We start from the raw sequence: 26,428 nt of genomic DNA on the forward strand, positions 1-26,428 counted from the left end.
TTTGTTTACATTTGCTAAATAGCACGCTTACTCCCAAGTCCACAGATATGAACATCAAAGGCTATGCAACGGTTGTAAATACAGTTGAAGTCATTTGCAAAAGTAAACCATATCTGGGACTGTTGTCTGCTGTGGGTACCAGATTATCACTGAGCTGCATCCTGACCAGATAACTGCAGTTCCCTGGAAAACTCCTATCAACATCCTCCCTGCTCTTCTCTCAGCTATGACACAGGAACGGCTTATTTTCGTGTAAGGAAATTTAACTCTAGTTGGTCTCCTTATGTAAGACTTTGAAAAATGTCTCCTCATTAGTTGCATAACTTTTCTGAATAAATAATGTAACAAAGTTTTTAAAAAGCCATTCATCTTTGCTGCTGTACATCATAAAAATGTGAAACAATCTAACAAACCTCAGCCTTCCAGCAAGCCAGGAAATCAATGCCATCACCTGTGCTGGACTGTGATGACAAATAGGGGCAAGAGAGTATTTAACTGCAGAACATTATTATTTAAAGTCCTACGTAAGATACATTGAACATTTGCCTACATTTATTATAACTGCTTCAAAAAAAGTGAGTTTTGAGTTAAGTCCCACACTTCTCAGATTTCCTTCTGCATTATTTAGTAAGAAAATTCCTCTTCCATTTGTACTGCACAATGCCAGAGATACACCTTTGCATTCAGCTTAACATGCAGATAGGGGTCAGAAAATGGCAGGTGGCACTGAAGAATGCATCACAGTCCCACAGAAGGGCTTGTGTACTCAGGCTAGGCTGTAGAGAAGCCCACTGGCTCATCAGGTTGGGCTCACTGAACGCTATCCTGACTTCAGTTTTATGTGGGTGACAGTATTAGAGACACTGACACCTGCGCTTTGGTGAGCCTCCCCCAGGCTACCACTGCCCAGCAAGTCAGCCTCAGGAATGTAACACAAATGCTGAATCTTTCCCTTCTGTCTGCCCTGAGTGGTCTTGAGACTTAAAACTAACCATAATCAAGATGTTACAAACATTTTCTCCTTCTGGAAGGCCCACCTACACTGTCTTGCTTCTGGGGTCGTAATTTTACTTGTGAAAAATACTGTTAAATTTCATTTTTACATCCAGCGCTGACAGAGCTTTACAGGAACGTGGTCTCATTCATATGAGGGCTCTAGCTTTTTTGCTTGCAGGTATAAAAATCCTTATAGATAGGACATCTCCAAACTGCTTTGAAAATCCTGTGTGTGCAAAACAGGCATAGTCTGTACTGATCAAGTATCAGACACTATTTAAAAGTACCATTCAGATGTTTGCTAACTCCTAAAACTCTTTATAAAACGATACTAAATAACATACCAACTTTTGTGTTTCTCTCAGAGACAATTTCCTTTTATTCAGCTCCCTCATTAGAGTCAGCAACAAATAAGTAGGTATAGCAATAATAAGGCTAAGTTTATCTTGTTTCCTCCACTCCCTTTTCTCACTGTATTACTAAGACTTGGAACAATAACAGGATGCCGGGATGCAGGATGGGAAAAGGCTGACTCCCAGCTGGAAAACCTTGGAGACTGGAGAGCTGAACACTCCCAATATTGCTTAATGAAAAGAGAAGTGGATTTTTCTGTTTGATCTTCATTTTCTGTATACTGCTTAACATTTTGGGATACTGTTGATTGTAGTTTGCCTGATTTGGGAACAAACTGAAGCTCCACCAACTCTGATTCAGGTAAGGGATAAACAGTATTTGCTGTCCTTCAGCTATGAAGTTCATTTCAAAGGTTTTTTACCTCCACCAAAAAGCTCTTCTAATGTCTTAAATAATTTAAGAAATACCAGCAGACAGGCTATGAATTTTATACATATCCACAGAATCCTTTGGGCCTAACATTGATGGCACTTAAACCAAATTAAGTGTAGACAACAGCAGAGCTGTTTACAATTGACAATGGAAGAGGAAAATCGCTGGCTATACCACAATATTCCTAGATTGTTTAAAAGAAGAGATATTTTATGCTTTTTTGTAGTTCTGTTTTGTAATATTTAGATTATGTTGCCGATGCATAATGGAAAAGGGACAGAAATGATACTGCAAATTGCACCTGTAAACCCTTTAGGAAAGGATTTCACCTGCAGTGTGGACAGTTACAGGCTTAGTACTGTTTTGAGTGAGCTGTGCTATGACTTGATGCAATATGTTTTATCAAAGTGGGGGTTGACTTGGTATCTGTCTTTAAGGTGCTATGGCTTTATTGTGACCAATGCCAAGAGGAAGTGAAAGCCACCATGTATACTAGCCAGCTTTGGCGTATATCTCCTGCTAAGAGATTTGTTTAAGGCTTAGAGGGGAGTTTACATAAACACGTCAGTGACTTGGTCTCCTAAATCTCAAGTTTAAAGTGGTCCAGGTACTTTAGCACCCTAACCCTGGACTACCAGGTTTTACAGCCCCTGTTCTAAAAGACCAGCAATTCTTATTTTAGAAGTTTCTTGATCTCAGTGGTCCAAAAAGAACCATTTTTTCTGACAAGGTATTTTATGAGCAGTGGCTTGATACAAAAAGTTCATTGAAAAGGCTTTTATCTTATCCTAAAGATAGTATAGCAAGTCCCTGAGCTAACAAGTTTGCTGTACAGCTTGCAGAGACAAAGCATTTTATGCATAAGAGATGAACTGATACTGCTTTCTCTGTAAGAACTCTATTCTGCAATAGTAGGACTGTCAGCATGCACAGTACCTTACTGTGCTGGTTGTCACGCTGTAATAAAGATAAAGGAAGGAAAGAAATGCAAGGAAAAAAGATATGGAAGAAGACGAATTTCTGTGTGAAAATCTGTTCCATTCTTAGCTACCGAAAACATTAGAAGTTGGTTGCTACTGCAGTTAACAAAGGTATAGTTAATCAATGTGTCCCTGCCTCCACTGATTATAAATCATTATATCAGCATTTGTAAAAGCATACAGTATTATAGATGTTAATGTAGGAAAAAATATTAGACAAAAGCAAGGATACTCCAATGATTTACAAAAGCTTCTCATCTTAGGTTAATTTGTGCCTTTTAACAACAACCAATATACCAGAAACAAATCACAGAAATGCTGACTTGCAATTTATCTGCGGTATCTCCAGGAGTTACTTTTTATCCTTAAATAAAGGGTGACCAACAGGAGAAAAGGACACAGGATTAATTTAGCATATGAAAGCCTTAGAATAGTACAGTATACTACAGAGAAGAATGTGAAGTTACAAACAATAAAACAAATGAATTTGAAAGCAAAAGATAAACTCAATTAATAAATCATTCCTGCTTTGTCCACAAAAATGGCCTTTGTTTTTTGGAGTTCTACAGCTGCACTGCATTGCAACAAGAAGTATTTCCCAAAGGTTTGCTCTTTAACATAAAATCATAAAACTAGTTCTTAAACATTTTAAAACAAATGCTAACCCTGAAATTATGCCATGAAATAGCTACACGTCACTTAGCAATCTGCAGCTTGCAGAGCACTAGATGCAGGGCTCAGTGCTAAAGGGGCAGCTTAGGCAGAGAAAGTTCCACCCAAACAGTTACCAGGTTTGTTGCCATGTTTGCTTCACATCCTGCCTCTGTTGAGTGAAACAGAACTGAAAACAGGATATAGGTAAAAAACACTGGGGATGGTTCAGAAGGTCCTCTATAGCACTTATGGAACAAAGGACTTCACTGTACATCTGTAAATCAATTACTTCAATTAGTATTTCAAATGAAAAATAGAAAAACTTTTTAAAAAATCTTTTTTTTTTGTCAGGGTAAATGTCTACAGAACTACAGGCTTAAATCAGGCCAGCTAATACTTTCTATTTTCTAAAAAAGCAGAGGTTCACAGAATAGAGGTAACTGATTATGTCTAGCAGCTGAGCTTTCTGTAAGGAATCATCATGGTTATTTTTGTCATGCATGCATAATTCCGGTTTTTGCTCAGGTTCCAGAAGTTTAATTCAGAGTTTCAAATGCCAGTGCCAAGAAGAAAATAAGAGGTTCTCTGCCTTTGTGAGAAATTTGTTGGCCATGAAAATATTTTGGTGTATTTTTTTAAAATCAAGTGGCTTTCCCTTTGTTATCCTTGTGGGTTTACAAATCAAAAATCCCTCAAAGTTTAGCCCTGACATGACTGGTTTCCCTTCTACCCTAGAACACAGCAGACAGTGATTATTTGTGTAAACCGGAGATTTGCTAGGACAGAGAGATGCCCAGCTCACAATCACTAAGGTAAAACAATTCCCCACACATGCCTTTGAAGAGCTTATCAGAATTTGAACTACAGAACAGACTTTAGCAAATCCAGAGCTCGATACTAGTTTGATCCATGATGAGAGTTTGCTCGATCCATCTGTGGACTTCAGTTCAGCACCCTACTCCATTCGAAGGGCCTATGCAAGTATATTTCCACTGCAAACACAGAAAGCAGACAAGACTCTGGTGCCACAGTCATGATCAGGAGCCATCATTTTTGCTGCCAAGAAACTTGCAGGCGTCCTGCTCCAGGGCCTGTCCTCTGCCCAAGTACAAAGCCCACTGCAAACCCAGGAATCCCACTAACAGGACTAACGCTGGGAATAATGATGTGCAAAATGAATGCACATCACTCACCAACGCATGTGCCACCTCCCTCCTAAATTCTGCAATGAGTCTGATCTTGAAATAGAAAAAATAAAAAATTGTGAAGAACCTGTTTACAGTTCTTCAGTGCAAGAATACAAATTAGCCCTTTCATTCAATGAGAACCTGAGCTTCACTCTTGATCTGAATTTCAAATTCGTCAATAAGCGTGGAACTAGCTATATTTTGAATGTAAGATTTTGCTGAATATTCTAAGTTCTCTCTGTAACATACTTCTGAGATGGATGTTATTTGTGCCACGGGTCTATTTTGTATGTATGCTGCTATACGCTGCCTGTTGGGCAGGCAGTGAGAAGATTTGGGGTACAGCCCTCCTAGGTGCTAGTTAAAGCCCACGAACATCCACAGGAACTGGAACAGTTCAAGAGCTTTCAACAGTTTTCCAGGGCTGGGAAAAGACAGGGGAAGGGCAGAGGGGAAACTTAGCCATCCATTGCAGGTGTTAACACTGCCTACACTTCAGTTTTGGTACTCTGAGTATATCCAAGTAAAGATTTTCAATCGCTAAACCAGAAAGAGTCAAGCAGCTGGATGGACACTCTGGCAGACTTTTCTCCAGACAAGTATTTTTGTGTGAGATAGACAGCAAAACTGTCTTACAAAAGATTAGGAGCTGCATGTGAAAGTGTTATCAAGTATCATCCATTAAAGGGTCCAGAACTTATAGTTAAAAATGACTGGTATTTTAGAGAAAAGGCAAGCATGGTTACCTGGGACACACTGCAGAAATTGTATGGGGACCTTTCCAAAAGACCAGTGGAGAGGAAAGAGTATTCTTCTGCTCTAACATTGCCATCTGAAATGCAAGTTATTACAGAGCACCACCATAGTTAGAGGTAGACCAAAAGCAGAAATGTTTTAAATTCTTCATTTCTCAAAATCCAAATCGGTCAGTTTTATTGTCCCAGTCTAGTTGTCATCAAAACCCTCCTGTTCCTGTGGGATTTCACTACCATCCTCTGCCAAAACTTTAGGAGAAAGAGCCCTGTTTCTATTACACATTCTTTTAAAAAGCCTACCATCAGTCTCCACAAATTAGCAATAGCCTATCTGGCTTTGCCCCCAGTGAAGCCATCCATTTCTCTGCAACCTCCTCTCTCCCCAGGCCCACCAGCAACATCTGGAATAGTCCTCCTGACACCTGGCAAAGTTCACAGGGCGCAAGGTGGGTTATCTGCAGCACACACAGGCCCTTATCCTTATTGTGTATGACAGTGTAAAGGGAAATTCCACTTCCACAGTACGCCTGGAGGATACAGTTGAATTCCTTCTCTTGCCTTTGTCCACATTTCTAAGCAATGCTTTGGTAGGATCAGTCTTCCTTTTCCCCTTCCTTTTATGATGCTATCTGCTATGAATTTGTGTTCTGGAAATCCTCTAGGAGTGCAAAGTCTACCTTACAACATACTGCTTGAGGAGACTAAGGGCCTAATGCTGCTCTCATGCAAATGATAGGAAATCCTGCTATTGATGGGAATTGTTCCTGCGATAGGTTCAGCTTCATCAGTAGAATCTCCACTGGCACAGAGTTGTAGGTTAGCTTCTCCATTCTTTTTGTGGGATACTCCCTCCCCCTACCTCCAGTCCTAGACCTGAATTCAGAGGAGATTTGCATTATCTTACTGGCTTTTATTGTCGTCTTTCAGATATACATGATCTCTCTGCAAGAGAACCAGTTTACTCATGTTAGGGTAAAGGCCAACCAATCAATACTACTAATAAGGTATCAGACGTTTCACCACCTAATCTATGAATCCAAACCTACAGTGAAATAGTATATATTGTCTATTTGCTCAGTACTGTTAATTTAGGGGTTTAGGCTGTCTTGAAAGCATAAACAAATATTGCTACACTATGCACATTTTCGTATCATCCAGATTACCAATGCACTCCACCTAAAACATGTAACCAGCACAGAAGTTAAGAAGCGAGGGCAGAAAGCAGAGAGCACAAAAAGCAGGAATGCTTTTTGTAATGGGTTCATTTTATAAACACAATAATGTGAACTTGACATTGACAAAGCTATTGCAGAGCTCCATCATATGTGGCACCATTTAACAAACACATTTGCTTTGTACACTAGATTTGCCAGCAGCAGCCTTGGTAAAAGTTTAGGATTAGAATAGATACTGAATCCTCCAGTAATTGCACTTGGAGATGACTTAAGTTTCAAACAGGAAGAAAGGGGCACATTTCTCCTTGGAATATATTGCATCATTTTCCTTCTGTGAAATGGTGATCTGTATTACCTGCCTTATATGGATTGATCTTCAGCTTCTTTAAATGAAGAGAAAGGCTTCATTCGCACAAGAAAGGGTTTTTCAGGGGCCGTGATTCAAATATGAGCTGTGGGAGAAATAAACATTCCACTTACACAACCACTAAGGAGAAAAAAAAATTCCCACCTCAGCTTAAGAAATATCTCCAGCTGTGTTTCGGATTCAGCCAGCTAACCCACAAGTGCAGCACTGCTGTGAATAAAAACTTCCCAAACTGTCACGTTACTTTAAAGCTGTCAGCTCCCGGGGGATGCAGGCTTACTACACTGAGCCCCAGCAGGGCAGCAGCAGCAGCCACCAGCCTAGATCCTGGGCGCTGGCTTGAGAAGACCTGTGAGCAGAAATGTCTCCAGGTCAGCCAGCTGAAAGCCCCCCAGCTCTCACTTTCACAAAGACTTCTTACCACATGTAAACAAAAGCATGGCCTGCCTTGAAACAGGGTCAGTCCTGCCACTAGTCTTACATGTTGAACTAGCACCTACTATGGTTGCAATCTGTTGCATGAAGCAAGCTCTCCTTGGGTGCGGGTTCTCTCATTGCCTCTGGACTGGGGTTGTAAAATTAATCAGACTAATGACCTGCTTAAGCCAGTGCATAGATAATGGAGCAAAACACAACACAACGCTGTGTTAAATCACAATCACTCCCACGTGGAACCAAATCCATACACAAAAAAAGTCTAGCTCTAAAAAAAGTCACAAAACTTACAACAGCTTTCCTCATCTTTTTAAGCTTCCTTATGTCTGAGGCCTGAATTTTCAGGCCCTCCAGCTTCCCTTTATCAGCACTGTAAGCTGGAAATTTGCTTCCCTAGTTTTATTTTGATTTGAAGATGAGATTTTCCCGACAAGAGCTAAGCTGTAAGTAAAAATATTGAAAGGCTCATTGTAAATTCGTAAGAGCAGTAATAATATCATTTGTATCATCTCAAAACACATGGAGATTATAACAATGGAAATGTTCCAGGAAAAGACTGTAACTATAGGGGTGGGCAGAAAAGGTCTTAAAGTTAATTAAGCCTGGTCTGGAAGTCTAGTTGAAGAAGGGCAGGAAATAGAGAAGAATGAACTGACATTTGAATTAGACATTTTAAAAAGGGAGAAAAATACTGAATACTAATTACCAAACAAAATATATCCAGGCACACCCTGTTTTTTTAGCCTCTTGCCCAGCCAGAAAACAAGAGATTTATGTATATGTACATGCTTTCTTTATCTGCCACAAAATTAATTTTCAGAGGAAATACTAATGCATTCAGTTACCCAGCAGAATAACCTGGACAAAGGAATCAGAACACACAGCCAGCTAAACATGGTTTCTCTGCTTCAGATTACTGTTAGTACAATAAATATCAATTACTGTGACCTGTGCATGATGCTTGTGTTCGAGACAGATACTTTTGCTCTTGAGCTTCTGTTGAAGGAAAATGTCAAAAAAATCTTATCTACTGTAAACACAGCTACATTGTACTTTAAAAAAAAAAAAAAGATATTTATTGCATGCAGTTCCTCAAAGGATGGGGACTTTTCCTTAAACAAAGCTACTCAGTTGGCGCACTGTGCTAGGAAGCCTCACTGATATTAAGGCTTTATCTGGAAACAAAGGGGAAGTGGAAAAATCTCTATAATACATTGATTTCATAGTGTACCTTATTTTGTTTCAGCTTGGCCAAACTCTTAAATGTTCAGTGACAGCTTCGGCTAATCTCTGTGTCAGGGGGCAGTATCAAAACAGATCAATTCTGAAATGTGCACACAATTTATTGTAGGAAACAAAGCTTCTGGTTAGACATGCTTGAGAAATCTTTTTAGTGATCACAAACACCTCCAATATATCCAAACTGTTCCGCTTCTGCACTGGGATGAGCCAAATAATTTTTGGAGGATTCCCTTGTTCCCTTCTCACCCAAACCCCTGCTTCCCAAAAATCAATAACATCGTCTGAGCGTGGGAGGTGCTGAGGATGAGGGAGGCTCAGTGCTGAGACACCTGCACCTCTGTCTCTCCTACCAGAGCCACCACAGTTTGGGCTAAGCAAAAGGAAATTGGCTCAAAGCAAGCGAGAAAGAAGCTGGATCTACAGCTGCGTAAATAGGCCACTGAGACTGACAGAGCCTCAATCATTCTTCAAAGTCAATGAGATCCTTTGTAGGAGTGAGTACACCTGACTGCAAGATCATCCCTGAAACTACTTTTTGGATACAAGTAAGAGAACAAGCTCTTTGCCTGTCTGTAATACTGGCACTTCATCACTATTTTCAGCATCTGTCCTTATCAATAATTAATCTGGATGGGAGATATTTTCCTCTTTGCTTTATATTTTGGACAAAGAATTCATAGGGGAAAATGTTTGCAGTTCCAAACTATGCATGCAGGGTTCATCCCACCCATCTTATTAACTCACTTCAGAACAGAAGGGCTGTATTTAATGCAAAGTTAACCCCCCAAAATAGCTCAGATTGCAACAGCATTTGGCAACTGTCATCAAAAGATGTGTGGCCAAGAACAAATTCTCTGTCATTTAATTATTAGTTTCACCCCTGCAACATCTGCAAAGCAAATAAATCATACTAGTCATAGGTACTATGAGCTTCCTGATTTTAAAAAATGGAACGCTCTAAATCAACAAAGCACAGAATCTTTATGACACAATGACGATGAGGTGATAATATTCTGTACCAACACCCAAACTCTGCTTGTGGGTTTGAGCATACTCACTAAACACCAGAATACTCCTGCTCCTTAGGAGTCATTCAGCCCTCATATAAGTGCTCCCAAAGCTCAGACACTGTAAAGAGCTATAGGAGAGTAGCTTATGACCTTAAACTCAATGCTGTCAACAACTAATGTTGACAAAATCTTCTGTTTATGATAATATATTTATTTGTTATGAAACAGTGTCACAAATTGGCTTAATAATTTAATCACAAATGAGCTTCAAAATATTTTAGCAGCTGGGTTTATACTGGGCACTGTGCTTAAGCACATTTTATCCCTTGTTATATTTTGTACTAGTATATGTGTATGTGAAGTAAAAGGCTTTATGCATGGAAAGACTGGACAATACCACTTGCTTCTTCTTTAAAGCACTCTAATCCATTTTGGGGTCACTTCAGGCAGTTTCTGTAGTAAAGCATTATATGACTATATGAAAAATGAGTAAAGACATTGATTCTGCACCTGGCATGATACATGATCTGCATGCTGAGAGTGTGAAATGAGGAAGATTCTTAAAACTCACCTAATGATTCAGTGTGGCTCTGATAGACCTTCATACGTATTTCTCTCCTGGGTGAGGTATGCAGCCAGCAGTTTTACTAAGACTGGTGGATTACTTGCTAGACATACCAGGGTGCTCATATGAAAGGAAAACAGTCATCCATTAAAACAACAATTAGACTGCATAACTGATCTGATGAGAAGAGGAGAAAGTCAGTGCTCTCACCACCCATTTTAATGATTTCAAAGTATTGTTTTACCTTCATCACATATGTCATCCTCACCACAGCAAACAACCCTCACTTAAACGGTGCACTGTCATTTCAACAACAGAACTGATTCAAGAATTATTAATTTATCTAATCCAGAAATAATGCTTCCTTAAAGTCCATGAAGAGACCAGCCCAGTAATTAAAACATGTATTTAATTTGCTTCTCAGTTATCAGATTTGCAAGTAAGAAACTCAGATAAAAAACAGGTTACTATAGATGGATAGAAAAATGATTTAATCAATGATTAGAATAGGAATCATAGCTTGTGCACATGAAACACAGAAGCAGTCCCTCTTGGTTGGATAACTTCACTATGTAAATTTTTGATGTGCTGCATAAAAAAAAAAACCTAGCTTCCCTCTGATGTATGTGGAAGTTGCATACTTTTGTACATACTATACAGGTACATAGAAATACAGTCACATGTTTTATTAGATCATGTATGGGATTCATTTCCACAAACAGAAATGTTTCAGATCCCCAGACGTACTTAAACTAACACTATCCACAAAAGGCTACCAGTCCCTAAAGAACACAGAACAACTAGTCACAATCTATCAGCCCATCTCTTCCAAATCTTCCCAGAAAAAGATGTTGTTTGGGGTTTTCTTGAAGTCTAACAGAAGCCAAATTCTGAGCTGATTCCGAGCTGTACAGGTGTTACGTACAGGTAAATCAAGATCTAAGCCAAACAAATGTGTATTTGTGAACAGGAAACTGAATCTGAACTTACACCAGCAACACACATTCAATAGTTTTATAACTAATCCATTCTTTACCAGATAGGAGTCATGTAGGAACGCAGACAGCACTCTCCAAACTGCAAACATGTTTTTGTAAGTTTTTGGAAAATACACATTAAGATATGGTTAACTAGAAATTGAGAGAAATCAACAAAAGTTAAATGTCCTCCTACCTTTGAGATTTTGGGCCTTGGTGCTTGACTGTCCAACAGACCTGCCTCTGAATTCTCTTAACTAAATCAGCATTTTCAGCAAAGGATTTTTGTGAGCCAAAGCGAGATTGTGATTATGTCTTGCACACCCAGCTAACAGGCAGTAAATGTTATGAGTCTACTGATACAGTTATCAGGATACCTTTGAAGGTTAGTGCTGTAAGGAACAGTGTTTGAGCTGAAGTTGCACTACCAACAAAATTATTTCCCTGTTTGTCCTGGAGGTCACGCCTGTATATAATGGGTCAGATTCAGAGCAATTCAGAGCCAAGATGGACAAGAGCACTAAGCACAATATTTCTGGCCTACTATGATGGCTGACTGCATCTGTAGTACTGCACTGTTCATAGATTAAAATAAGCAAAGCCTTCTATAGGCTAGTCTTTCCCCACTCATGCCAACATTTTTGTTCACCTACCCAGCTAAAATATTATCAGGCACATCACTGATGTAAAACAAACTACAGTAAAGTCAGGAGAATTTACTGATACAAGATCAGATCCTGCACCTGACTCATCCTGCTTCTCTTTCAGATCTGTGGTGAGGTGACTTCTAGCAAACAAACTGCAAATCTATACATCCCTTTTCCATAAAAGCTTCTTGGCAAGGAACAAAGGAGACCTTTGTGACCTCTTACAACTTTCTTCCTCACTCGTTTCTCTAAAATCATTCTGTTTACAGCAAATGTCTTCTTAGACCATACATTTCTTATTTTCAGTTCACACTCAGCCTTTTCATATGCCCTTCTCTCAGTATTTACTGCAGCACTTTAATCCTGGAGTCAGCAAGTCATTTGCTAAAATGCAAACAGGGGTGTCAGGAAGCTCTGGGAGGACATTCAGGTAGATTTCATTATTGCTGCTCACTCATCTTCAGTGCACAAGCTCTCACCCACTAGCTTGGAGGGTGGCTTTGTTTCTTTAAAAAAAAAAGCCAAACCAGTGCTTGCCTCCCCTATTTTTAGCCAGTTCTGTATCTGAGATAACAGAAAGACTGGGAGACCAATTTGGCTGCCTGCTTTCCACGAGGCAATGAATCTTTAACGCACACATAGTAAGTATTTATAGATCTTTTATAACCAAATTTCTTCATTTCTGAAAGAGGCATCTGTCCTGGTTGAGGACTCCATCCACCCATGAGATGAAGTTGTATTTTGTATCATCCAGGAGAGACTTTTCTGGTGAGTTGAACAGACAGGGGAAAAAATCATTAATACACTTTCCCCAGACCTACCAGAAACTTGGGAGCTGAAATCACAAAGAACTTTCAGATTAGAATTGTTCTCTTTTTCCCGGGAAAAAATATGAGGAGCCAAAACCAGAGCCAAAATCAGAAGTGCTGAATTATCTCCTCAGCTATATTGATATACAGTGCTGCAGCATCAACACCAAGAACTGAACAGCACCAAATGCAAGCAAGAGTGCTCTCACAATACTGAGTGACGTGTGGTTTTTTTTTTTAAGTAGCAAGTTTAGTTAAGATATTGCTGAAGTGGCTATTCATTCAAAGGCACTATCACAAGTATAAAATGTCGTTTTATAATCAGTTTTCAGGCAAGCATTTGCACTCCAGATTGTTTAGTCATCAAAGTGGCTATTTACTCAAAGGTACTATCATGCATATAAAAAGTCATTTTATAATCAGTTTTCAGGTGGACATTTGCACTCCAGACTGTTTAGTCATCAGTGGAAACCACTTCTCAGATGCATAAAATCGACATAAGGACAATCAAAAATATAATACCAGGTAGTCAGGCCCTAGGCCCATTTAAATCAGCTCAATAATCTGGAAACGAAAAAGCAGCACAGTGCTCTCAGGAAAGGCCTATTTTAAAAGAATCATTGTACACTGTGGAGGACGTGACAAGACAGCTTTAATAAGAAGTAAGAGAAACACTGAGTAACCACCCAAAACAAATTATATATGAAAATGCAACAAAAAAATGATTGCTCTAAGTCAAGTGTTGCACAATTTACTTAGACAGTTTTTTTAAGTGATGTTACTAAAGTTTGAAGACCTACCCTAGTTCCCGTTCTCACTGTACTTACTATGTGCCCTCAACTCTTCTCACATTGTAAGCTCAAGGGAGCAAAGGAGGATCACAGTTTTGCAACTTAGATGCCAAGCAGAAACTGGAGTGAAGGTAACAATTATACCTATGTCATTACTTTGCTGCCGTGTTTCTCTCGGTTTGTTAGAAGCTGGTTAGAGCAATGTTGTCTAATTATGAGATGAAGAAACTGGGAGAACAAAATCTGAGACTGTTGTTACTCCTGACCCTGGTCCACTGTCAGAAGATGGCAAACACAAACTTAAGTCCTCTGTGCTTCAAATGTACCTTTTGAAAGAGATACCGCTTTTTATCTAGCTGCAGTTCTTTTCACAGAGAAATGAGGAGGCTTTATCAATTCATGTTTCCACAGCCATTTAAGGTCCCTGAGAGGCTGCGTTAAGTATTGCTAGGACTATTTTCTTTCAATAATGTTTTGCCTGCTTACCAAAACTACAGGCATTGCAAAGAAAAAGATAATTTATCCCCCTCCTGCATTTGGCATGTTACCTTTCTATTTCTTAATGCTTACTGCATTCACACATTTACCTTTGGTCTTAAACATCATATAGATGAGAAATTAATGTTAAAAATGGATTCTGTATGGCAGGGTGGTTCAGAGTCATTTTGTTACTTGACACTGGGTCAGATTCTGCTCTCTCTTTATCTATTATGGCTTCATTGAGCATAGTGATTCTGGAGGTGTTTAGATGCTGTATCAAAGTAAATTTTTTGTAGCTGAAAAAAAAATTTTGAAGTGCTGTCTACTCTGTATTGTAGGGTTTAATCCACTGCAAATTCAACAGAATTTTTGGCACAGAGCTACTTAGGAATACTGGGGAGGGTGCAGCAGACAGGAGGGGCAAAGATAGTCAGAAAATACTTATTAAACTAAACTAAAGCTATCCAAAGTCAACTTTTCTGAAAAAACTTTTGTGAAGAATGTTTTCTTAGTTTTCTTTCTCTTTTAGCCCAGCCAGCACATCCCCGCAGGCACGCACCCATCCCAGCACCCCGCTCCCAGGGACACTGCAGGGCCATGGCCCGCACCCACACCCACAGCAAGGGCAGGTTAAGCCGAGCAAATGCCCTCCTTCAAGCTCCGTATCTCTCCCAGTTGATTGAATACAGTATTTCAGATATTTAGTATTCCCTACATTTACATGGCTGCAGGCATGACAGCTGAGGTTTGATGAACAACCAGAAACAGCAAAATTTCCAGTACTGTGGAATGGAATAGATTATGTCCTATAGTGTTGATTTATTAGTAATTTTGTTAATAGTTTCTGCTTTGATGAAACTCTCATTTTTGCATGGGATTTTTCATTTGCATTTGCATTGTTCAGATTCCAACCAAGATACTGTAAGCAAAAATAATAATTAAGTTTCCAGCTCAATCATCAACAATAATTTCTTTTCCAGTTTTTCTGACAATCAGGTATGCAAATTATCTGAACAATACGGACACAAGCCTTTTAAAATATATTTCTTTTCTGGTGTATGATAGCCACTTCAGGCAAATTTCTCTCTTAGGATGTTCCTTATCACTATTTCTAGCACTATTTCTGTTTTTTAGATGCTAAAAAACAAAAATTGTCAAAGATTAGCATAAGATTTTAGTCCGATCAACCAGAAAAATACATCATTTCAGCTACAACTGTCTCCTCATTTGCCAAAGAGTCCATACGGAAACCTGGTATTATACAGAAACCTTCTATTTAACATGCAAGCATAGAACAAATTTCTTTGATAACTAAACTAACTTTGTATAAGCATTAATATACATTTTTAGAGTGAGAAGTAAACCAGATAAGAGGCAAATACCAGAAAAAAAACCCACAAATGTTCATAAGAATATTTCATCAAATGTGTTTTCATTACATGGAGACCTTATTCATATTAGCTGCTCATCAACCTTACAGTTGATTACTTACCAAAACAACTTGTAAAATGCAAACTTTTAATTAGTACAGTATTGTCTGTATCTCCACCTGACTTTTTTTAATAATTACTCCCAATCTGCGAGAAGAAACTACACCGTATGAGTCATGTGTCACATAAATCAGTTTGAATACCAGAATTTCTCAGTTAACCGTCTATAGTACCCTGCAGACCAAGAGTTATTTGCTAAAATAATTCAACACATAAAATGAATAATCTTGGTGGAAAAACCCATAATTTGCTGAAAGAAAATTTAAGAGCAAAGCAAGAAACTTAGCTATTTGAATAAACCATTCACCTGCTAACTTTAAGGGATATTTATGGTCCCTGCTTAAATTGAAGAAAGTTTGAATTATTGGTCTAATCAGTTAGAGACAGATGGGTAACTGGAGACTGTGCATTAACGTAGGCCAGGGATGGGACCTCATGGCAGCATGCCAGGGAGAGCCATGCATGGGACAGATCAGTCGCAGCGCATGCTGTGCTGTCCCCTTCTCCAGAAGCATGTGGCCACGAGGGTCATAAGGGTGCATCTTACTTCCTTTTCTCAGTCCTGGCTGCCACAGCAGACATGAGAAGAAACAAAAAGCCAATCCCTACATTTCATCCACCTGCCATCCCACAGAAACTTTCTTGCTTCTGACTCCATGGGAATGCACTCCCCTGCTCAGGCATGGGAATATCTCTCTTCTGCTACTACCTCTGGCATTTCAAATGAGATCTGCTGGAAAGGAAAACTATCATGGCCAGAAAAAGAGAGAGCATTTAGTATAGCTTGTCAAGAGCTAACATCCATGGAACGTGGCCTTCACACCAGGACAGTGCCCTTATGCAGTTACTGCTCGGCAGGGTCCTGCTTCTGAAGTGTTTGTATGTGCTGCCAAAGCCAAATCTTAAATATTGCGATGAATTCAGCTACGGATTCAACAGCAATGGACTTCCAGCTGCTGAATGGAAAACTTGCATGGTATCATAGAGGAAGTGTTCTCAGAGTCAGACTGTCCTATGGAGCAATGCACATCAAATGTCCCTAGAAAAGACAGCATGCAAAGTGCTCGAGTGTGCGGTGGTACTTCTATCAAAATGAGAAATTTTGAAAGATGCCAAAGACAAAGCAGAAGTCATTTTTTGCAAGAGGCTCTTCTATCTCAGTCTGTGTTTGACCTACAGTGCATACCAGAGGGCAGACCAAACTCCACCAAATTGCTCACAAAGGAACCGTTAAGTTACCAAGGAGGCTGGACAAGTATTAACACGGAATCCATTAATGAGGAGTTAAAGGAAGTGAAGCCACCTTAAAAATCTAAGAACACAAAGATGGAGCTGCTGAGTGGAAGGGGTAGCTTAAGCTTCAGCTGAAATGTGCATATATTTAAAAAGATTCAGTCTAGCGCTTTCTGTATTAATAGCCAAGCTTTCAAACAAGGCCTGAACTGTGAAACATGTACAGGCCACCTACTTCAAAGGAGAGTCTGCATATGCTGCATGGATCCTCAGGAATAATCAGGATTATGACCACAGTCCCAGAGCTCCTATGCAGATAACGGTACACTTGTTATGAATTTGAGCCTTCAATTTCCGATAAGCAGTGCCCCTGTATGAGGATACCAAAGGTCCTGGAGTTGCTGTTACTAGTAATCACTCTCAGCAACAGCAAGAGAAGTACCCTGAGGAGTTTGACAGAGGGCAGGCTCCGAATTGAGCACTAATAAAAAGAGAGGCAAATACTAGGAAAATATTACTTGGAAGACACAAAATTTCTCTTTACAAAGTAGATTCATACTGAGACCAGTATGCTTTAGCAGAGATTTGACTATTTAATTTAAAAATGCTTTCTGCAAGGTTGTTTGTAAATGCATCACTTCCAATGAAATGAATGGCAACTGGAGCGGGCAGTATTGTCCTCAGTTTTCCCAACTAATCTCTTCACTACAGCAGTACAGGAGATCTCCACTGTACCAGAGCAACAAGAGAAAATTACTTTTTAAACACTACAGTCTGTTTTTTCCAAAACTACAGCCTGTACTAGTTGACGTTAACCAACTGTTTTCCTTTGGTTATCATGTTTTGTAATTTTATGAATAAAAGACAGACTTATGCGACCACAACAGAATCATATCAATGCCTTCCAGTTTCCAGTTGTAGAATGTTCATGTACACAAATAAAACAAAGCAAAACAACTAAATCTTACTCATTTTTCTAAAATTCTAAAAATATTCAGAGCCAAAGTAAGTGCATAGAATACAAAAAACTAGCTAAATTAAAAAGTTTTTCATGGATCCATAAAACCATATAAAACACAGCTCAGCTACTAAAAAGCAACTTCAAAGCCACCAATAATGGTCATTTCCTACACAATTACAAAGAATAATGTTCCTCAGCTTATGTACAACAATGTAGAAGAGAAAAAAGTACAGGAAAGCAAAATTTCATAGTAAATAAAATCTTTTTACTGACAATGATGCTGCACCACAGGATAACATTGATTGCCTAGTTACCAAAGAGTAATTTTGGAAACGTCTCAGCACCTTCCTGCCGAAAATATTAATTTAATCTCGCATCTAGCAACCTGTGTGATGTCAACTTCTCTATCACAATTAATGGTTTTATTTTTGATGTGCATGCTGACAGCTCCTAAAAGCTAATGGAAAGTCATTTATGTGTAATTTAAAGTCTGATTACTTGAGTGTTAAAGTTCCCTGACAGTCCTTTATATTGGGAAGGGGAAATTTAGTAAGAAAATGAATCAGTTTTGCTACATTAAAATAACTTCTCAATCTGATATGAAAGTCAGGCCTAGAGTTTGCTAATATTAACATATGATGCAAAAATATGGTTTCACCTGAGAATAATTTCACAAATTATCATTTTGTAGATGGTAAAACCTGAGAATAGGGGATAAAGGAACTTCCTATGTGTCTTCAAATGTTTCAAAAGACAAGGAATTGAATCAATAAATGAGCTCTCTGAGCAAGACAATTTGCTACATTGTACTTGGAATTGATTGAAAATTTCACATGAAACATTTTTTCCACCAAAAAACCCAGATTTTATTCTAAATCAATATTTTCCATATGAAGATATTGACTACAGCGTATTTTGTGTCAGGGCAAGTCAAAACATTGCATTTGGGTTTGTCAAGCTGCAACATTTCATTTCAAGTTGAGTTAACATGAACTTTGATCTGGCTCAGCCTTAGTGTTACTTCCCATGGCTACTCTCCCCATGAGCTATGCTCTGCAGCCAGATTACACTTTCTGCAATGCACAACGGGTGATCTTTGCTACTGAATCTTCTCTTCAGATTAACTATGGTAGCTCAAGTGGATGCTGGCTTTTATGCTAGTTTTCAAAACTTGCACATTTTTTATTTCATTAAAATATTTTTGTCATTTTTTACAGTTGTCATGGAAGGAAGAAGCTTGATATTTCAAATTTTGATGCTAAGGCAGATGAAAAGAAATACCGAAAGTAATCAAACTTTCCTATAGAAGGAAAGTCCATTTGCACTTCTATGTGTGCTCTCTCTGATTAATATGATTCTGCTGTTATTTATATAGTTTTCATATTTTATATTAACTTTCTAGGATACAGAAGAAGATGAACCACCTTATTCTACTTTTCTCATTGTTCTTGGCTCCAGCATTTGCTGACAAAGAAAGTCAGAAAACAAACCAAAACTTTTCTTCAAACAATGCCAGTCATAAACGACTGAAGAGAGACTGGATATGGAACCAAATGCATATCAAAGAAGAGATTGATACACCATTACCACACCATGTTGGCAAGGTAAATAGCAGTCTGTTAGCAATGAATAATTAGAAATGCAGACAGCAAATGAGTATCTTGAAAAGTATTACTTGTTTGCAGTCTAGGCAGAACAGAAGAGAAAAAAAGGAAATAGAAATGGGACTTAATACCAACATATTAACGTGTTAAAATCTTAAGAATGTGGACACAGAGTAAATCAAGAATAATGTCAAAGGGATTCTAATTCTTTTGAAGACCACAAGTAAATTTTAGAGAATGGCAAGTATGGAGCATCTGCAGTGCAGAAACAATGGCATTGCATGCAGGTGCACAGTTAGGAAGGAAGTCTGGCAGCTGATGTATGTCAATATTTTTCTGGCAGCTCAAGATTCTTTCAAAAACCTAGAAGATCAGCTAATAAAAACATATGCATTAAAAAACATACAGTTTACATCTCTCAGCTTGGACACAAAACAAAAGTGCTATGTTTAGGAATACTGTTACACAATCAAAAAATTTGTTTCACAAAGTGAAAGAAAATAATTTTTAAAAATAATAACTAGCATTGACCTGCTTGCAAACTCATTTTCTTCAGGGCAGCGCTCATAAAATCCTATGATTAACTGCGTATCACCCAGACAAAGTTCTTCCAATGTAGTCTTTCAAATTGAACTACTTTGACACTTTTCAGATAAATGCAGTTGTACATTTTCCTCCCATGTACAACAATCAGCATCTGTCAAGGCTGTCTAGGCAAAGTGAAACAGACCTTTCTGGATCAGGGCTGCTCACTGGCAGAAAGCACCAGAGTGAGAGAGAAAAGAGGCCATAGGGTACTCTCAGCTAACACAGGGTATCTCTGTTTCATTTCAGACTAATTCAGTAGCAGATTGAGGAGAACGCTTCTATTCCTGGAGCTGTCCTAAATAAGAGTAATTCACTTTGTACTGTGCTCTGTGGTCTTTCAACAGTGGAATGCTTCTGATTACTTTTGCAATGGCTGTGTTCAGTGCATTGCATTTGCAGGATTGAACACTTGATAAACCCTTTAAAAAAGGCCACAGCAGCAACGTGGCAGAACTGAGTGACAGCTGCAGGAATATGCTGATACATTTTGATTTTATCTTTCATGACCTTGGATGCTTTCCTTTGTATGTTCATCCTCAGTTTTAGAAAAGGCAATCTTGGAAGTCTATACCTTTTACACAGAATAAGTAAATAAAAATTGAGAGAGAAGGCACAGACTATACTATCTTTGAGACAAGGGTCTCAAAGACCCCATGTTACATCTCCGGAGTTGTAAACTGTTCTTCAGCAGCCCCAGCAGCCAGAAGCATGCTTAAGTATGTGGAATGAAGGAAGAAAATTTTAATGACACATTTCAAAATAGAAAACAGAAATGAAAGAATGTTCAACAGTAAATGACAACTACAGGATAAATCAAATTGTGAATACCAAACAGCTGCAATTTATGATAACATCAGTAACAAAAGACTAGAAATTCTTGGTCAAACACAGCAATTATTGATAAACAGCTTGCTGAAATAAGAATGCTGATATAGTGCATGGAAAAATGTGGTTTAAACCTTCTATCAGTGTCCTTAGATGGGTGAAGGTATAGAAAGGGAAGAATCATCAGATTATCTGCAGATTAAACAATGTGAAAAACCATTTGGGATTGGATTAAATTACATTTTAAAACTGATTAACATTCATTCCTTTTACCCCATCCCTTTTTCATTGCATGTAATCTTGAATTTTAAAAATCTATTGGGTAGAAATTTAATTTTACTATCATAGCATGAGCCAAAAGACTGACTATTAAAAAAATTGCATTTGACTAAACACAAGAAAGCTGTCAGCTATGGCGGGAATTCTGCCAAATGCTAAGTAATAGAGACTAATGTCGAATAATGTCAGTAGCTGTGAATATAGATTTGATTCTGTAATTCTGTGAAATCTAAGCAAAATCTCTGCTAAGTTCAGAAGGTTATTTGCAAACAAGAGTAGCTCAAACTAAATGTGGTGGCGCGTGTTATTTCAGACATAATGAGGTTAATGATTTGTATGTGTTAACTGCATGAACAATTTATATCTTTAGGAAATATGAGATGTGGTCTAAAAAAAACGCTTCTTGATATATAAACAAGCAAGTTTCAGTCTGGATACAAGTTTCGTCCTATAACCCTGCATGGTTGTAGCTGCTGTGGTGCTGTTTGTTCAGTAATACTCCAGCTGACATCAAAAGTCTTGATGGCTATTTTGGTTTCAAACTGAGTCTGAAGAAGTCCTGATTTGTGTGTATCTTCTGGTAGAAACTGTGTTGCATTCGGATGCCAAAGCCCACTTATCTCCTTGAATTATGCTTTCCTTCTAGATCACATCAAGTGTAAGGAACAACAACGCTAAGTATATTATTGAAGGTGAATATGCCAACACCATTTTTAAAGTGGAAGAAACCAGTGGTGATGTATATGCATTTGAGAGGCTAGACAGAGAAAAGAAAGCAGAGTATGAACTGACAGCTCTCATTATTGACAGAAGGAACAACCAGTCACTGGAACCCCCATCTAAATTCATTATCAAGGTTTATGATATTAATGACAATGTCCCTGTGTTTGTGCAAAAAGTTTTCAATGGATCTGTCCCAGAAATGTCACCAGTAGGTACGTTCTTCCATCACTCATTTCCCTTCATGTCTCTGGTTAAAAAGTAGAATTTATACTAAATATGCTGTTTGAAAATCCTTTTCTAGGAACCTCTGTCACCAAAGTGACAGCTGTAGATGCTGATGACCCAACAGTTACAGGTCATGCCACAGTTACCTACCAAGTCATTAAAGGAGACGAATACTTCACAGTTGATGACTCCGGTAGGTCAGATACGCAAATGTCCTTACACTTTGTCCTTGCCTTACACTTTGAAGAAAATGCAGTTTTAAGCCTCTTTCATTCTGGACAAGGGGGATAATAATTCAAAAATATAATTTTAGCTATAATTTAGAAAGATTTTTCATTCACACTCACACAATGCCACTGTCTGCATCTGGGTATGAATTAATAAAGTCGGGATACCAGGTGCCATGAACTAAACGAGAAGATAAAAGGTCATTTTTGCCCCACTGATTAAGAGACTGACTAGGAGCTAATATAAGTTCATGTTTTCAGTTTAGCATAGATACCATTCCTTTGACCAAACAGGAAAAGGGAATAGATAAATTCTGAAGCAGCATTCAATAACCAATAACTCAAGCCTTTGCTTTCCTAAACTTTCTTGTTTAAATTTCGCAGAGTTTTAAAAATAATGTCAGTATCTCTTGTAACTGTGCTAGTCCTCTGGAGCAAATAACTCAGATAAAGAGGTGCTCAGACAAACTCTCTAGATGCTGTAGTGACCAAGTTTAGACATCATTAGACTGCTTCTAAGCAGCAAAGATCAGTTTAAAGGAATGTATTGTACAATATCTCCCAAATATTCTGCCATGTAGAAATATTTCTAACATTTCTAGCCTTAGAAAAATACCACTGTAAAAATGCTACTTAAAGCTGAATGTGTGGCATAAGACAAAAATTTGCTGTCAAAATTAAGAGATGTTGTTCATGCTGCAAAATCTAATCATATTCAATGTTATCTTTTCAAAGGTGTGATTTCTACAACAAGGGCTGATTTAGACAGAGAGAACCAATCAACATATGAAATTATTGTTAAAGCAAAAGATGCACCAGGGTCTTCTGGGGATTCAAGCACAGCTACAGTCATTATCACTTTAACCGACATCAATGACAACTTCCCAGTATTCAAACACCGTAAGTATAACGCAAGTGCTGTATCATTTGGAAACCAAGGGTTGACACTACTATAGCGAATTTATGTCAGAGTTCATCACAATTCAACTTTTCTTAAAAGTGGACAAAAGAATCTTACATATTCAGAAGGTCTTCTGTATTTCAGCCCTAGCTACCTTTCCTGGGTGATACACACCTAGAGAGAAAATAAAAATCAGTATTAATTTCATCATTTTGCACAAGATCTTGACAATTTTGAGAATTAATTATACTTTTATAAAAAATACATCAAAGTGCTGTCTGTAGAAATACATAATATTGAATTCTCAATGAAATATTTTTCTGTATTTCTATAAACTAAGAACAATTTTTAACTAAGTTCTAACTTCCATGTACACACTCTTTATGTCTTTTTTGTTGTTTTGTTGTTGTTTTTTTAACAGCATCATTTCACTTTAAAGTTCCTGAAAACATTTCAGTAGGAGGAGAAGTTGGCAGAGTCAAAGTAGAAGATGTTGACGAACCACAACATAGAAATACAAAATACAGTTTTGTCAGAGGAGATTACAGGGACACCTTTGAAATTGTAGCAAATCCATTCACAAATGAAGGAATCATTAGGCCAAAGAAGGTACTTTTCCCAGTAGCAAAGATGATTATTTTGTTTTTCCATGTGTAACAAGAGTGTTTGATTCAGTTTGGGACTAGCGGCAGGAAAAAATGGAAATGCGTGGAAGTTGGCATGAAATACGTTCATCCTGAAAACCCTGTTCTGTAAGCTCTGTGAGAAGAGCTGGTGATTTACTAGTCCATTTCAACTGCCAGGCGTGGGAAAATCTAGAATTACTGCAGAGTGCAATAGGGACTATGTCAGATATTCACGTTACGCACTTCGGGCTCCTCTCAAACTTCCGACACTTGGATGCTTTAAAGAGTCAGTGATTTTAAGAGTTGAACCAACTGACCCAGTCAAAGAATATTTCCCTTCTGCAGTCCAAGTGAAACCAAAGTAGAAAATGTGAACAAGTCCACCTGACCACTCTTCTAAAAGTGCTCTTTACAGTTTGGCACTTGCTCCAATCTGAGCCACAGCTCCCTTACTTTCCTCAGGGTGTTTTCAGAGCTTCCACACTAATTCCTTATAACTCTTTAAGAGGGCCCAGACTCTCCAGAGCCTTTATTATGGTTTGCTCTTTGTTTTTTAATTCTCAGACCTACTTGATTTGTACCAAGGGACATTCCTGCATTATGCAGAGCACTGCCAAGCCAAGAGTTCATTGATTTCATTGACTTACAGTAAAAAAAAAGAGGAAGGAGGACTATGAATCACCTCCGGTAATCCTCAGATTGACAGGAATGTGTTTTTCACTTCCAAATGTCTCTCTGTCACTGTTAAGACTAGAAATGTCATTAAGAAGAAGAGAAAGCTTTAAGGAAAAGAAGTACTAACTATTCCAAGACTGGCAGTAAAGTCTTCAGCTGTGGTCACACTAGGTGTAAGCAGCTTTCCTTCACCAAATGCAGCCCTTCCCCTGGTCTTTCCAGGACCTGAGGAATGCATTGCTTGCAACTTCTGCCCAGAGGAGGAGCAGTAAGAGACCCCACACATACACACACTGGGTGATTTGGAATCAGCTCATCTTTTAACACACAGTGGGCAAAGTTCACCCCACTGTTTTGTAACGTGCTTTTGGCCATGCACATGTCATAATTTTAAATATGCAGTCATGTGAGATAAAATTTCAACTGCTAGATAAGCACTATCACTTCCATTTGCAATGTCTACTCAAAGAGAAAAACAAAGAGTCACCACAATTAACTACTGTGTATTTCACGGTGCTTTTATAATCTTGGGCGATAGTGCAAAGGGACCCAAACTTTGAAATGAGCGATGGCTTGGGCATGTCTTACTGCCCTAGCTCCTGGCCTTCCCTCCATTGTGTGATTCCTTTTATAATCTCAGTCAATGGGAAAAACAAGGAAGCGGATGTCGTTTATCACTAGATGCCCCAGCTATCAGTCAGTGCAGCTATGCAGTCTGCCTTGAATGACTTCAGAACAGAAAGCCTAGTCAAGAAGAGGAGAATCTGGTCCCCAACCTTTGAGAAAAAGGAGCTAAACAAGTTTTGGTAGCTACAGAATTATAAAAAGAAAATTATTTAAACCAAGAAATACTTGCTGAACTTAGAATACTGGATGAATCTGTTCAAAACCATAAGTTGCTCAAGCCACTCTAAGAAAAAGAAGTTCAGTTTGGAAATGCTCTCCCAGGAGTCCAGCTAAGATGCAATTCAGTAATATTTCCAAACATGAATTAGAGCACAGAGCTTAAATTTGCATAGCTAGCTAATGCAAAGTTTACTTAGACATCTCCAAAGGAAGAGTATCTGTGTTTGTCTTTTTTCTAGCCCCTGGACTTCGAAAAAGTAGCAGAATACAGGTTTGACATTGAAGCAACAGATCCCACAGTTGATCTTCGTTATTTTAAATCCGGTGGCTCTAGAAGCATTTCAACAGTCACCATTGAAGTCACTGATGTTGATGAGCCTCCCGTCTTCACTAAACTACCATATGAATTTAAAGTAAGGGAAAATGATCCAGAAATAAGAACACTCGGTTCAGTTTGGGCACACGACCCTGACGCAGCTAAACGGAAAATCAGGTAACACGACACCAGCTTTAGTAATTCTGTTTTAAAGTGGAGAATTCTTTAACAATTCCAAGAATTTGACAAAGAACTGAGACTTTGGCCCTATTTTTCAGAATCTGCATGCCAAAAAAAAAAAAAAATCCAATTTGATTTTTCCAGCACTGCAGCCATGGATATATATGGTAACCAACAAATTGAACATAAATTACATTTACCCATGTAATTACCACATAAACTTACTGATAAAACATTTGCATATATACAGGAAAATGCATAATCCTGGATATCTTTACATGGTTATAATTTATTGTTACATTTTTTATCGTAATAACTCTCTCAAGCATGTGCTTTGAAAAGAAAAGAGACTTCTGAAACAGCAAAAGACAATAATCTGTAAACTTTTCCAACGGATATATTTCGCTCTCACAGCTTGCATAATTTTAGGGAAATATTCTGAGACCACCTGGTCAAGATATTAACGTAATTTGTCACACAAGAACTCTCTGACCTTCCACTATGAAGAACTGAAGTGAAACACAGTATTATCACCCTTGCATTGACATATCTCTTTTGAAAAAAAAAAACAGATTTATTCGACGAAGAGCTAGTCCTAATGGAGACTATATTAGGGTATCCGATACTGGAATTATTCAGCTTCCCAAGCCCCTGGACAGAGAATTCAGTTCCTCATACAACATCACTGTAGCGGCTCAGGAAATCCTTGAAGATGGTAAGTGCTATCCACTTCCCTATTTGAAAGAAATCAGTGTACAACTTTACAGCAGGACTGTAGCTTACCAAAAAGGAAAGCCGCAACCTGACAGCCTGTTTCCACCAAGCTATGAATGAAAGGGATGCTTGCAGAGTTTGCACAATAATCTTCCAAAT

At 38.4% G+C, this 26,428-nt stretch overlaps 1 protein-coding gene across 5 annotated transcripts in view; it reads left to right on the top strand.

The window, feature by feature from the left end:
* Positions 1-1,543: 1,543 nt before the first annotated feature.
* Positions 1,544-26,428, top strand: part of CDH5 (cadherin 5) — a 30,882-nt gene continuing 5,997 nt past the window's right edge. The window contains exons 1-9 of one of the 5 annotated variants that reach the window (XM_076349100.1): positions 1,544-1,710; positions 13,444-13,507; positions 18,943-19,144; positions 21,483-21,771; positions 21,861-21,977; positions 22,747-22,911; positions 23,334-23,521; positions 25,299-25,552; positions 26,128-26,270. In XM_076349100.1, coding sequence (XP_076205215.1) covers positions 18,956-19,144; positions 21,483-21,771; positions 21,861-21,977; positions 22,747-22,911; positions 23,334-23,521; positions 25,299-25,552; positions 26,128-26,270 — 1,345 coding nt within the window. In that variant the 5' untranslated portion in view covers positions 1,544-1,710; positions 13,444-13,507; positions 18,943-18,955. Of the gene's footprint in view, positions 1,711-4,189; positions 4,229-5,777; positions 5,805-8,925; positions 9,123-13,443; positions 13,508-18,942; positions 19,145-21,482; positions 21,772-21,860; positions 21,978-22,746; positions 22,912-23,333; positions 23,522-25,298; positions 25,553-26,127; positions 26,271-26,428 lie in introns of those variants that run through there. The other 4 variants (XM_076349099.1, XM_076349098.1, XM_076349101.1 and 1 more) reach the window with 4 other exon arrangements.

The sequence above is a fragment of the Aptenodytes patagonicus genome, chromosome 11, assembly GCF_965638725.1.
Source record: "Aptenodytes patagonicus chromosome 11, bAptPat1.pri.cur, whole genome shotgun sequence".
Lineage (NCBI taxonomy): Eukaryota > Metazoa > Chordata > Aves > Sphenisciformes > Spheniscidae > Aptenodytes > Aptenodytes patagonicus.